This window comes from Nuphar pumila, chromosome 13 (genome assembly GCF_984573655.1).
Source record: "Nuphar pumila chromosome 13, dmNupPumi1.hap1.1, whole genome shotgun sequence".
NCBI lineage: Eukaryota > Viridiplantae > Streptophyta > Magnoliopsida > Nymphaeales > Nymphaeaceae > Nuphar > Nuphar pumila.
The window spans coordinates 26,652,750-26,667,192 of NC_143261.1; the positions used below are offsets into that span (position 1 = coordinate 26,652,750).

A 14,443-nucleotide genomic window follows, 5' to 3' on the forward strand; every position below is an offset into this window, starting at 1 on the left:
TTGCTAAGAGGGAATCCGAAACTGGAAACGTCTTGGGAAACCAGGTTTTTCAGGCGCATGTGAAACGGAAACGGGAAACGATTTGAGAAACGAACCAGGAAATGATAAAACAAGCAACAAAAAAATTATATCCCATAAAAGGGAAACGAGAGGGGAATAACATGAGAATCAGTTTTTCATAGTATGAAAATGCGTTTCCCATAACATGATTTTTTTGGCGTTTTCCAAATGTTTCCAAAACACACTGTCTCTCACTTTCGAAATGATTTTTCGAAAAACGTTTTTACCATTCTCTTATAGCATTTGCGGTAACCCTGGTTTGGCCCCAGTGTTCAAGTTGATTATTCGTCCTCTTTGTCAACCATACCATTATACCTAGGGGTGTCAACGGGTCGGGTTTACCCAGACCCGACCCATACCAAACCCTATAGGGTCTGGGTATGGTGATAAATAAGAAGACCCGGGTTCGGACTCGAAGGCCCGATTAATACATGAACCCAGGTATAGTTTGTGAAATTTTATACCAGGCCCAGGCCTAGGCCTGACCTGAGTTCCAACTAAGACCTGCCATTTTTTAATGTAAAAATGCTAAAAAAATACTGTTTTACCGGGTATGGCCTGGGTCTGGTTCATGTAAATCTTTTTGGGTCCGGGTATGGTTTCTCTTATGGTAGGTCTGATAAGACTCAGCTCCAGACTTGATACCATACCCAAATTTTGGTGCCAGGTCTGGTTTCACTTGGGCCGGAACCAAACCTCACCTCTTGACACCTCTAGTCATACCCCCACATTGTGATCTCACTGATGCATAGATGTGATTTACATTGTCTATTTAGCAGATCATTACTTGAATCACTATAATAAATCTGGTGTGTAGGATTTTTTGGCAATTAAAAAAAATAATTATAAAATGCCAAAAGTTGTTGATTTAAAGGTTTTTGTAAAAAATAACATTCAATGGTTGATTTCTAGCAAATGGACCATGTTATCACTATTTTAGTCAATTTTGGCTCATTAGAAAAATAAAAAATATTCTTATTGTCCTTGTAAAATAACATAATTTAAAAAACACCTCACAATTTGCCAAAATTCACATCTTCAAAATTCATTCTGATTCCTAACTTTTTTAAGACATTCTTATCCTTTGCAAATCTCTTGACATTCATACAAATATGATGTGAACCTCTTGATGTTCATATGCAAACTTCTTAAGGTTAGCACAAATATATTGTGAACCTCCTCACATTTGCAAAAATATATTGTGAACTTTCTGATGCAAACCTCTTATGTTCTTAATATATGTGTGAATGTAACAAAGTTTGCATGAGAGCGTTAGGAGGAACACATGTGAACATCAAAAAGTTCACATTAAGAGGTTTGCAACATATTTGTGTGAATGTCAAGATGTTTGCAAGCCAACATTAGGCAAAGAGTAAAATGTTCCAAAAAGTTAAGAATCAAAACTTTGGACACGCTGAAGATTTCAGCAAAATATAAATTTTTTTATGAAATCACACCATTTTACAAAGACAATGCAATCATTTTCCATTAGAAAAATGACAAAATGGCTTTAAACCATTCTCACTATACCTTGGACGAACTCATGATGCAATATATATATATATATATATATATATATATATATATATATATATATTGGATAATTTAAGAGAAAAAAAACAGTATCACCATGACACATTGGTTGGACTTTGTTTGGCCTAAGGTTGCTAAAAAGGAAAACAAAAACAAGAAATGCCTTGTGAAACCAGTTTTTTCAGGCACGTGGTAAAGGAAAACGAACCAGGAATCGGTTGAGAAACACATGGGAAACATTTAAGAAAAATTAATACAGTAATTTAATGAAACAAAAAAATAAAAAACATGTATCTTATGAAAGGGAAACACTTGAGAAACTTGAGGGGAGTAGCATGAGAATCAGTTTTCCATACTATGAAAATGTGTTTATCTTAGCATAGGAAACACGTTTCCCATGAATCTTTTAGCATTTTCCAAATGTTTTGAAAAGACAGTGTCTCATTTTAGAAACGGGAGAAACGCGTTTTCCATTCTCCTATAGCATTTTTTAGTAACCCTGGTTTGGCCCCCAATAACCAAGTCATACACAAGGTTGCGATCTCACTGATGCAAGTTGTTTTGATCAAATCTGACACTGTTGATGTGTGATTTTACACGATCTATTTAGCGGATCATTACTTGAATCGCTAAAATAAATCCCGTGTATGATTTTCTGACAATTAAAAAATATCTAACAATTCTAAAATGCCAAAATTTATTGATTGATTTATTTATTTTAAAAATGACATTCAATGTTTGATTTCTAGCAAATTGACCATGTTGAATCTGTATGTAGAATAGATTTGATCAAAACAACCTACATGAATGAGATCACCAATGGTTGGTGGTGGCTCGCCAACAACAAGAACACGAGCCCTGCCACACTGCACCTTCTCCACAATGGGTCATCGGACTCACCCCCAACCACATGGTGGGGCATGTCCAAGTCTGGCAGCAAGGACCACAAGCCACTGATTCCAACTACATTCAGATGACTTGCCGGAGATCCTACACATCATTTAGGGTTGTTGCCTTGAGTTGAGAAGGGGGCGCCGAGGTGCTCGACCCCAACTAAGGATCCCGGCAACCTGATTCCGGTAAACTATATGGTAGGAAACAACAGGTAAGGGCAAAAATGACTTCTCTCAATCAACAAAGGGTAGAATCGTTTATTGACAAGGGTTAATGCTCAGAGAGGTTGAGCCAAGGGGGTGTTTGAGAATTATTTGCTTAACTCGAGCGCTTACTTGTAACATATGAAAGGTTAGGTAGGGTTTATTTGAATATGTCAAAATTTAACCGTGTTTTTGTAAATTCTTCCAAGATATATCGCCACCATGTCTCATCGATTTTGGAGTTGGGGATATTCCCTTCCAGGACAAGCCAAACATGCTCCAATGCGAACCCTGGAAATTTAAAAAGGTATTTAAATAACTTCACAGCTCTCTCACCTCCACGTAGACCCAAACGTGGCACCAGAAAGTCAGAAACGACCCTTTTCAAGTCAGGACTCAGCAGGGACTTGTTGGCCCTTTTCTCAGTCGCCAGGAGCAAAAATTGGAACTATTTGGGGGGTAAAATAGAAATTTCATGCAACAGAAAAGGGTTCCAAAAATTTCTGCTTTACCGAAAAAACCCCTTTATATTTAGCAGAAACCCTTTCCCGTAGTCCGTCGTCCGGGGTACAAACTTTCTCTCACTCGCCCGCCCGCTCTGCAACTCCAAACCCTAAACCCTAATTTATCACTCGCTTCCGCTTGTTTCCACTATTAAAGAAAACCCTAAATCGAGGGGCTCGTCTTCATCGACACCGAGGAGAAGCAAGAAATAGGAAGAATCTCTAAAGTTTTGAAGAGGTGTAGCTTCGATTTCTAGCTTCTCCTCTCTCTCTCTCTCTCTCACTCTCTCCGTTCGCTTGCGCGAGAGTTTCTCCCGGAACGATAAACCCTAAGGTTTCGTTTTTCAGTCTCCTTGCCTTCAGAAGCACTAATCGAGGCGAAAGCCCGCAGAAAAGAAGAAGAAGAAGAAGAAGAAGAAGAAGAAGAAGAAGAAGAAGAAGAAGAAGAAGAAGAAGAAGAGCGATCGAGTGTCGGAATGCCGCGATCTCTCTCTTTTTCTCGTGCTTGCTAGCCGTCGTGGATCACTCGCAACCATAAAACCTAGAATTTTCGTCATTGTCTCGTCAAAAGACGAGTAGTTACGAACTGAAACCTGCGGAGAATGAAGAAGACGAGCGGCTGATGATCGAAACCGGCATTCAGATGTTTGCAATCTCTTTCTCTCAATCGTAGTTCCCTCGCAACTCTAACAAAGAGCGGTCTAACCGCGAAACCAGTCTTTGTTTGGTAAGCTCCGCATATCGCAAATCTCGTTCTCGGTAAAACTCTCGCATTATATTCAAAGATCTGTTTTTTTTTCTTGGTAAAATATCTGCATTTACAAAATATAATTAAACATATACAAATAAAGAAACCAAATAGAGCAAAACTATTGAAAATATTCGTCGATATTTTCGGAAAGGCGATACTTTGAAAATTTCGCAATTTACATTATATCGGCTTTGTACTTTAAATATCGCGAATTTTTTAAAACATTTCGTAAAATTGACATCTTTCCAAAACATCGCCGTATTCGTTACATACTCTAAGACCCTAAAGTTTGGCGGGATCGGCTCCAAATGTCGACGATTGATGACCAAAATTGGGGCGCAGAATCGCGGAAAGCCTCCCTCACTGATGCAGATTCCCTAAAACGCTGAAGCTTTCCGTTTTCTTCTGCCGTCTAACCCCTTGACTGTAGGCGAGAATTCTCGAAGAAGGCCAGAAAAGAATGATCAATGATCGAAGTTGCGATGCAGATGTCTGCTTTGTCACCGTCTCCAGTACCGATCCCACACAACTCCATGCCGAAATCTTCCCCTGCTCCTCTTCCTGCACAACCCTCGTCTGCGTCATCCCTCTCTCTGGGCCTCCTTCCTCTCCTTCCTCCGGCGTCTTCTCATCACCGTGCTGACCATATGATGAACGCAGAGCCGCTTGCCGCAGCACACCCGCTGCACGAGCCCTCCGTGTCCGTGGCAACTCTCGTATCGCCTCTGCCAAGGATTAAGCTCTCGGAAATTGCTTCGTATGATGGTGCTCCGTTGCCCACGTATAACAGAGCAGTGGACGCCCTCTCAGCATCGTTGATGAGGCATAACGCTGCTGTGATCGTGGTGGGGAGCGGGGAAGCTGCTCTGCTGAAGTGCGCGTTGGAGTCTGGGAAGTTGTATTTCCGGATGCGGGCTCAAATTAGCGGGAATTTATCGAAGCCTGCACGCTCTGGTATTTACATGTACAGAGCCGGGAGGTAGGATTCAACACTCTTCTTTTGCCCCTTTTCTTCTTCTTATTCTCTATGTTTCGTTACTTTGTGAATTTGGTGGGTTTGATTCCCATGTATTCATTGTCTTGAATGTTCAAAACTGGAAATTTAATCGATGATGATTGGAAATGACCCACCCAAATCTGTCATTAGAACAACAATGACTAAGAAGAAGATCAGGATATTTTGGACGATTGATTAAACTAATCACCTCCATCCATTCTGCAAAAGGACTGGTGTCCACTATGGGATTATTGTTTTGTATTATAGTGTATTTCATTTTGGAACTTTATGAAAGTGGAAAAACATATGATGGCCAATCATGTGATTTTTGATGGTTGGATAGTTTGGCTTTAGAATTGTGCATTCGTTTTGTTGTTTCTACAGAATGGGTGTATATTGTTTTGCATAAGGGGATTCATTTTAGGTTTTATTAAATGCTTCAATTTCTAGGTCACTTGAAGAAGGAGATTCTTCACCACCTTGTTTGGGGGAAGTTTTCAGATGCATGGGGAGGGCATCCCGGTTGGCACTTTGTGCAATTGCAAGGCACCTACGTCTCCGGAGCGAGTAATAATGGATTTAACTATTGGAGCTTATGTCGATTCCTTTCTGCTTTTATTTGATTGCTGTTTTTTGTTTTAATTCTGGCGGCAGTGTTTTCAATCATTTGCTGGATGACGCCCCATTGCCTGCTAATGAGGCTTCTTCGTCTGTACTTGTGGCAACATACTCACACACATCATTACAGAATGGCAAGGGTGTTATTGGAGGAAAGCTTTTGGCAAACTGTGAAGTTGAGAAAGGGTTGCTCACGTTGATCGCTTCGGACAATCCGGGGCTTCAGGTGATTCATATTTAGATTTCAACGCCTTCAACAGTAATCTAACATAGGTTATTTTCTGGCTTTAAATGTTCAATTTGAATAGTTTGTTTTACATCTGGACAGTTCATGAAGAAACAAATTGGCATAAGTAAATATTCTTGAAATGCATGCCACTCAGGCACTCACCAATGTTTTTGGAACTGTTTTTGGTATGACCCTCAAATCATTTTTGTCAGCCATTTCTTGCGTAGGTTTGTGATCCAAATGGTCGTTGGTACCTAGCAGATGGTGGTTTGGGGCCAGGGGACCTGTTGCTCCTTACAGGCAGAACACTTAGTCATGCCACTGCTGGATTGAGACATTCAGCTTCGTATAGGACCATTCCTGATTATGTTGCGGGCACTATGGCTGGTGGCAGGTTTGTTTATAGATTATTTCCTTTTTCTCAATATGTATATCTGTGTGTGTGTGTGGAAGTTGGCCCGAGTTCCACTCAGTTACATGCTCTCAGATACTTCCCCTCTTTGTCAATGCAGGACATCCTTATTGTTTAAGCTTATGCCACAAAGCAATGCCATATTAGATTGTTCTCCGATAACTGCAGCTGGTCATATAATCCCCCAAAGTTTTGTGCCAGTAAGCGTAAGCCAGTTCATGGATGATTTATCTACTGAAGAAACAGCGATGTGCAATCACATTGACAATAATTATGTGAGTTCCATTCTAAGAATTAGGAATTGCTCTATTGATATAATTATTTTACAAATAATATGCCAAGTATTTACCTTTACATTTGCACTAGGGGATGAATAGTTGTGCATAGGGGAAATGTTAGGTGTGTAAATTGGGCATTTTCAAATAAATAGGTGATCAGGGATCTAGATTCATTTATAATTTCTATGTTTTTGTCTTGTTAACTAACCTGAATATGGGGTTTTAGTTTGATTAAGCTTATAAAGCAGAAAAGACATATTCTATGGAGAAAAAAAAATCATAGAATGAGGACAAAGTGACACCAATGGTGATAAGGAATCAGAAATTAGGAATGACATTTAAAAAAGTGATACATATCCATTTCTGTTCCTCTGATGTGACCTGATGGTGGATGTTCCATATTAGCATATAAGTCTGCATAAATTCTTTCTTAGGTCCCATGACTATTTGATTCTGTAAGCAATGTGCACTTTCTTCCTTTCATCTCTCAACTGCTGATTTGTGCTGAATGGTGAATGCTCTCCTTCTTCTCTTCCCCTATTCCTGCTGTTTCTTTCTCCACACATTGTTTTGGACTGAGTACTGTCAACCACCACTCTCTATGATCATATTCTGCTACTTCTATTCTTTCTACTCTGTTTCAGGTTCTTTGTCCTCCATCTAAAAATTTGTAGTTTGTTGTGTTCACATGCCATTTGTTGGGACCGAGTGCTTCTGCTATACAGTTTTTGCCAGCAGACTCCCAAAGGAAGATTTCAAGGTTGTCCTTTGTGCTGTAGAAGCATAGTTTTTCTTTCTCCTGAAGCAGATCAAGATAGATCACTCATACCACAGTCTCAATCTTTTTGCTTTCTCTAGAGAATCTTCTGATCATTATTTCTTGTTTTGAGAGAACTAGCTAGCTGCCTTTTTCCATTTACCTCCATCACATGGACAAATGAGAGGATAACTTTCTCCATCGTTGTATAAGAACAATACAGCTTGAACTTTGGATGCATTACAGAGCACATGATGCTATTTTTTTCAACAATGCATAGACATCACAGTTCAATGCTTGTAAGTTTTCTGTGATGAACAGAAATTTGTTTGTCAAATTATAAAATGTAATAGACTTTTGAGCTATTAGTAAGTAAAATTTTCCAGATATCCGAGATATGATATCAATGGTTGCTATCTGCTATTTTCACTTAAGTCTTACGTACATGTTTGTCATTGTTCCTTGAAGTCAGACTTATATGATGGTCTTGGTCCTGACAACATGTGAAAACTGAAGAAATAGGGATGGCCTAGGTGACCACGATGCCTACCTGTTGAGGCAACTGCTTCAAGTAACAAAGAAACAAATGAAAATTAGAGCATGTGATGAACAAATGCATCATAATATACTGAAATTCAGAATGAAGCTTTGAAATCATATAGAGTAACCTGCAACCACCATGGTGCGCGGTTGAGTACTGCGTGACCTAGACATCTGACTGGATGAGCTAGTTATCGTTGTAGTTTTTTTTGGAACTAGTTAACCAAACCAAGGTGAACTAATTGATAAATCACTAGGATACTTAAAACACCAAAATCCTGGGATGCATGCTTAGGATCCCAGCATAGCATCCTAGCTTTGTGAGCTGCATTTGGAAAAGCTGTTTGCCAGAAGTTTTGTAGCTTCTAACTCAGAATATGAAGTTGCAGTTTATACTTAAATTTCAAGATTTCTTCATGGTTTTAACTTTTGCTAATGTCTATATGAAATGATGAAACTGTTTTTTTGCTTTTGGAACAACTTTGGATTTGTCAATCCATTCCTGCCCAATTTAGCAATAATATTTTTAGATTACCATGTATTTCTATTTCCTCTTTTCCATGTTGTTGTAGGTGTTGATTCTTGTCTCACCAGTTTGACTAATTTTAGATTACCAAACATTTCTAGCGTCTCTTCTATATGTTATTGTAGGTGGTGATGCTTGCCCCACCATTTTTCACTCTTATCTTATTTGATCTTCAAAAAGTAAATATGCTGTCAGATTTTTCTCATTGTTTTCTAAATAATCCGTATGAAACTTCATCCACATCAGTCTCATGGATCTGAATGTGATTGTAGAAGTAGCAATTGCTTCAAATTGTGGAAGAAAAATTCTTGGTTTTCCACTATGATGTTGAAGGAGCTACTATTTATTATTTTTCCTTTTTTTTGTGTTTATTAATTCTTGAGGTTGTAGTCGCTTCTGTGTGTAATGGATAAAATGGCTTCTTGATGAAATATCTGAGGCAGAATGTAGGAATGTTATGTATATATCCAACTAATGTTCTTTCTAACAATTGAATTGCAGGAAGTTCAAAATACCATTAATCCAGAGCCATCATTGAGGAGTGTGCTCTCAGATCCATTATCGTAAGTGATTGTTAAAAAAACTGCCTTTGCTTTAAAGCTGTTGTCTATGTCACCTGGGTACGGGTGCAGGTACTGCTACGGAGGGTATGACACGGCAATTTCAAAAAATGTGGGTACGGGGATACAGCTACACACACACACACACATATATATATATACATATATATTAAATATCACATAAATACAAAATAAACTGAATATAATCTAAATATATATGCTTTATCTAAAACATATATTATATACTGAAAATATAAAGTTATAAACTGAAAATATAATTATAAATTATAAATTGAATACAAACTTGTATGTACGGGGAGACGCCGTTCGACATGGGTACGGAGGACAAAATAGAGTGTCTGTGTGACATAGGCTGTTATATGTTTTGGTTAGTTTGTAATATTCTTTTTTGTGATTGCTAGCTGTTGGTGGCTTTGTTGCTTTTTATTTCTGCAAACTGAAGGCTAATTCATTTCTTTCCTAAGCTCATTTTAGTTTTTCATGCTTCCCACTTCACATGGATTTAGAAATTGTTGCTTCATGCCTTTGTTTCCTATTTCATTGGGTAAATAGTAGAGATGAAAACAAAGTGTCATGATTGGGAATTATTTATACCATCTACGTAGTAGTTATTCTTTATGTATTTTAAATACAATTGAAAGATGGCCAGATTTCTCAAATATTCAATATTTTTTATGGAGGACTGGTTTGGATTGATTTCTGGAAATTATAAAAACATTTGCACTCTCTAGAAAACCATTTTCTTTTGGCCAAGGATTAACATTTACCTTCATCTTGTGTTAGCGTAGTTTGTGTTTTCTTGGTTGTTTTAAGATTTTTAACTGATTTATTATATTGCTGATCCATTTATTACCATTTCTTTTGCTGGAGTGAACACCAAAATCTGCTGCTTATTTATGACAATCACTGATTGATAAGAGCATTTTGTTTCTAGTGGTGCATTCCTTGAAGATGCAACGGCTGTTTCTTGTGGTCACTCATTTGGTGGGATGATGCTGAGAAAGGTCATTGATATGGTGAGCTGATATTGCCTCCTTATTGGAAATTTTAAATTTGTATGCCATTTGTCATAACACTAAAATATTTTGATTATGGATTTGATTCTTCTTGCCTTCTTTTTGCACTGTAAGTTGTATGTTAGAAGAATTCTTTAATATATTTTGAATTTAATACAATTTTAGCTTATGGTAACTCAAACTCAATTAATGAACTCAAGCTTGGGCAGTGGTTGGCTGATACTGATGTTATCTCGAATTGCCAAAACTCATGTCCCAACTTTTCTGTAGCACTGATGCTAAGGGGTGGATGTATTGCCCGCATGATATTGTTAGATTGTTGGAAACATACTTAACAGGAAGTGAAATGGATACGGAAAACAATGCATGAAGTGGGATTCATTTTGAATGTGTTTGTGTGTGCATGTGAGGAGTGAAAAAAGGAAACGTGAAGGAGGCGAAGGGGAAGCACAAAAACTAAATATTAACATGAAAAATACAACAAACAGGGGGAAAGTTATAGGAATCAAGTGGGAAACAAAAGGGATGCAAGAGGGAAGCAATTTGAGAAGCGAGTGGGAAACATGCTTTTTATAATATAGGAAGCACACTTCCCACAAATGAGAAGCGAGTTTCCTCCACGCTTCCTGCTCGGACGCTCCCCCTCCTAGGAAGGCACGTCCGGTGACTATGGTTGGAACCATAGTTACCAGGAAGCGAAATGAATACAGAAAGAAATGCGTGAAGAGGAAGCGGGGAAGCGAGTGTTAAAAAGTAGTGTGAAGCGGGAAGCGGAATTCACTGTGGAAGCGATTGTGGAAGTGTGTGAGAAGCAAAAAAGGAAACAAGGGGGAAATGAAAGGGAAACGTGAGGGAAGCGAAAAAATAAATGTTAACATGAAAAACACAAAAAACAAGGGGGAAGCGAGTATGAAACAAAAGGGAAGCTATTTGAAAAACGAGTGGGAAGCGTGTTTCCCCCATGCATCCCCCAACCCTTTTGGGGGAACCGTGGTGCTTCCTTCTTTGGAAGCGTGCTTCCCCCCTATAGGGGTGCTTCCGGTGACTATGGTTGGAACCATGTTTTGTTGGAAGCATCATTTAGTACATGGTTACCTGAACTTGTTAATGAATATGGAAAATTATCTGCTAATCTAGTTATATTTGTACAAAGCATGTAAATGTTATTGGTTTTTGTGAGTTTTTTATTGTTTTAGTAGAAGTATTATGTATGACTCTAATTAGGAATTCATATATATATATATATATATATATATATATATATATATATATATATATATATATATATATATATATAGAAAAAGGTTTAATTGTTGCTTTATGATTTTCTACTTATGTGGCTTCTTTCAATTAGCTATTTTGGAAACTGTTTGGTCTTTGTTTGTGGTCCATATGATCTGATGCAATAATTCACAGGTGTACAGTTCATATTACGTCTTTGTACAGATGCAACTATTTGCAGTGAAAAGAAAATTTTGATTTCCTGTTTATTATATAGTCCAGGTGTAGCATCTGTGGTGCAGAGATTGATGCGGGGACATTGATCCCAAATCTTGGTATGTAAATCTTCTTGAGAATTCTTGCTTTTTATCATTAGCTAAAGTTGCTGAACTAATGAGAATTTATGCAGCTTTGAGGGCTGCAGCAGCAGCTGTAAAGCACGAGCATGACAGAAGGCTATTCCATAATGCTGCACTATGGAAACGAAGAAAAGTGGTTGAGCAGGTGGATGCAATAAAGAGACTAAACAAGGTATTTATGAGAAAGCTCACATTTGAGAGTTTTAGATCATTTTTTAACAGGTAAAACCTTTTGAGTTTTTGAAAAAAAATATTTTATTATATTCTTTTTACAATTTATATTTGTATGATTGTATAATCTGTACACAGCCATGTGATCAAACTATTCTTTCACCTTTTACTAAAGAATGGTTGTATAGTATGATTGAGATGCTATAAATTGTTGTTAATCTCTGGCTTTTCTGACAGCCTTAAAACAATTTAGTAACTTGGTGGCCTTCTTGTTTTTTCAACTTGTAGGAAGAAGTAGATATGAATGCAGATGGTGACAACCCTGGTTTGAAGGGATCTCAATATCCATTTTCTGTGAATGAGAAAGTGATAATTAAGGTCAGGGTTGCACTTATTATTTCAAGTTATTAGGCCCCTTCTAGATATTGGTAAAATATTTAATTCAAAAGGGGAGCTCTTTTGCAGGGGAATAGGAGGACACCTGATAAGTTTGTAGGAAGGGAAGCTATGATCACTTCACAATGTCTCAATGGCTGGTAATTCCATTAAATAGTTGATCTTATCTTGCATCAATTACTTCCGCAAATATAGAATTTGGAAACTTAAAACAAAAAATATACCATATTTTACCTTATTTCGTTTCATATTGAATAACCAACTTGTTATATAAGATATTTGTTTCAGAAACTAGGCTGATAATTTAGCTAAAAAGCTGAAGTGTACGACTAGTTTTACTGTTTTACTGCTTTGGAGATTTGAGATACTGCTCAGTAGTAGGGCCTGGCATCCTGCCAGGTAGTGGGCAGGTCCAGGTTCAACCTGTTTAGTCCAGTTGGTCCTGGGTCAAAGGAGGGCCAGGTTATTGGAGACTTTCCCTAGGTTTGGGTCCTATGAAGCTCAGGCTTCAGGTCATCATGATCAGGCCCATCTCTCTCTCTCTCTCTGTCATATCTTTGATTTGCAAGTGCCTGACCCTTGCTATGGGTTTTATTCTTTTTCCTGCTATTAAATGATGTTGACTTTTGTAATTAAGAGCTCTAGTAATCATTCTTTTCTGGTTTGAACGGGTCTCTTGCGTTATAAAGCAAGACTCAATTCCTTGTCTGTAGGTGTACTTCAAACACAAAATGTATGGGAATTGGATAAGACATTTTATCTATTTAACTGTTTACTTGGTTGGTTTGGGGCTTGATTGTTGGACTGATATATAAGGTTGCTGCTTGGGACAGGATTCCCCTTGTGACCGACATGTTGCTGTGTATTTTTTAACTATGGCCCAGCTGGCCATGTTAAACTTTGATTGGTGTGAGTGGCATATGACAGGGAGTGATGGTCGACTTTTTTGAGCCATTTAATTTTTGTTTATTTTTTGCATTAATATAGTTCCATGACGAGTATAGATTCCATTAACCTAGCATGTTCAAATGTGATTTCCTCAATCCGTATGGTCCCTAGACTCTGATGATTTGGATTTGGTGTGGGCGTGGTTTAGGGATGCAGTTCTATAATTGCTCGTGTTGACATTCACTCTTTATGATTTTGTCATCATGGTATAGTTAATAAAATCTTTTGAAAGATTGTTTTCACTTGATCCAATGAACATACACTTTCTAGTCTTTTTATTTAGTTCCTCGTCTTGCTTTCATGTTTCTCGTTTGCAATCGGAACAGCTGCATTTGGGCCAAATGCTAAGCGTCTGTTGATTGATTTCCTGTGGGGACTCTATTCTGGTTGTGAATGTGTGATTTCAGTGCTTCATGTTCATCTCGATCCTACTTGATGCGGTTCTGTTCTTTTTTCAGGTACCTTGTGAAGACTTTAGACAACGGGGAGAGTGTGCGCCTGCAGTATAGATCACTACGTAAGATCTCAAAATCTCAGGCAGAGCAACAATCTCAGAATGTCATCCAGAATGACAGCTGAATGCAGCAAGACCAACTCCTGGAGGACCTTGTTTCTAGGCTCGTATGCTTCCAATGCATACCAAGGCTTGAAGCCAGTGCGAATCCAAGATGCTTGCCGTCACTCTCTATCCATTCACGATGTTGATATTTTCTATGAAAGAAGTAAACTTTATTCAGAAGAGGTGATGAGGGTTCACCCCAGATCCCCAACTGATTCATACATGGCAAGGGAGAAATGAGAAAGATAATAGAGAAATAGAAAGTAAAAAGACCATTATTGACCCCAACTGTGAGCGGCCACTCCAACCTGGATCTGAGTAAGGCCATTTGAGAGCTATGCACGACTGGATGTCCCCTTGAGTGCGGAACTGGATGTGCATGTGCTGAGGTTGGTTTCCCGAAAAGAAGCTCTTGTTGCACTCCAACCAGAGGTGCCACCATGTTCAATAGAGCCACCAATTTCAAAGAAGACGCCATCTCATGATGTTGATCTTGTTCCCGTGAATTATGTTGAGCACAAAATTAGAGTGGTTTTCGAGAGCCTTACCTTTCCATGAAATTGATACCTTGTACAAAAGCCAGTCTTTCTCTAGTGTAATGCACAATTACTTTCTTTTTCTCTCTTACACACAATTGCCTTGTAGTTGACACTTCTTGTCCTGTTTGCTTTTCTGTTCTTAGAAGGGTGGACGAGATAGAAAAAAAGGTCCAAGGGGCCTGCACAAACGGATTTGTGTAGAATCGATCATATGCATCACAACTAACCGTGGCCTATCTCAAGGATCAAGGATCCTACCAACAATTGAGTGCAATTCGTTTAGAAGGACGGATGAGAGGGAGAGAGGTTTTCCCAAGTTTTATCGTTGGATTTGCTTAACCATCGTTTTTAA

At 38.3% G+C, this 14,443-nt stretch overlaps 1 protein-coding gene across 1 annotated transcript; it reads left to right on the plus strand.

The window, feature by feature from the left end:
* Positions 1 to 3,805: 3,805 nt before the first annotated feature.
* Positions 3,806 to 14,201, plus strand: LOC149818167 (uncharacterized). Its single transcript, XM_089984629.1, has 13 exons — positions 3,806 to 3,920; positions 4,375 to 4,923; positions 5,392 to 5,508; positions 5,596 to 5,785; positions 6,016 to 6,182; positions 6,301 to 6,475; positions 8,803 to 8,864; positions 9,817 to 9,898; positions 11,397 to 11,454; positions 11,529 to 11,650; positions 11,938 to 12,027; positions 12,115 to 12,185; positions 13,452 to 14,201. Exons 2-13 carry the CDS (start codon positions 4,412 to 4,414, stop codon positions 13,570 to 13,572), a joined length of 1,767 nt encoding a protein of 588 aa, XP_089840755.1. The 5' UTR covers positions 3,806 to 3,920; positions 4,375 to 4,411; the 3' UTR covers positions 13,573 to 14,201.
* Positions 14,202 to 14,443: the final 242 nt, after the last annotated feature.

What these genes read in the sequence shown, in the direction of transcription:
- LOC149818167 (XM_089984629.1), top strand. Translation starts at nt 4,412, where the DNA reads ATGATCGAAGTTGCGATGCAGATGTCTGCTTTGTCACCGTCTCCAGTA. An exon ending in ATCACATTGACAATAATTAT is followed by an intron (nt 6,476 to 8,802) that starts GTGAGTTCCATT and finishes ATTGAATTGCAG; the next exon opens with GAAGTTCAAAATACCATTAA. An exon ending in TGAGAAAGGTCATTGATATG is followed by an intron (nt 9,899 to 11,396) that starts GTGAGCTGATAT and finishes TTTATTATATAG; the next exon opens with TCCAGGTGTAGCATCTGTGG.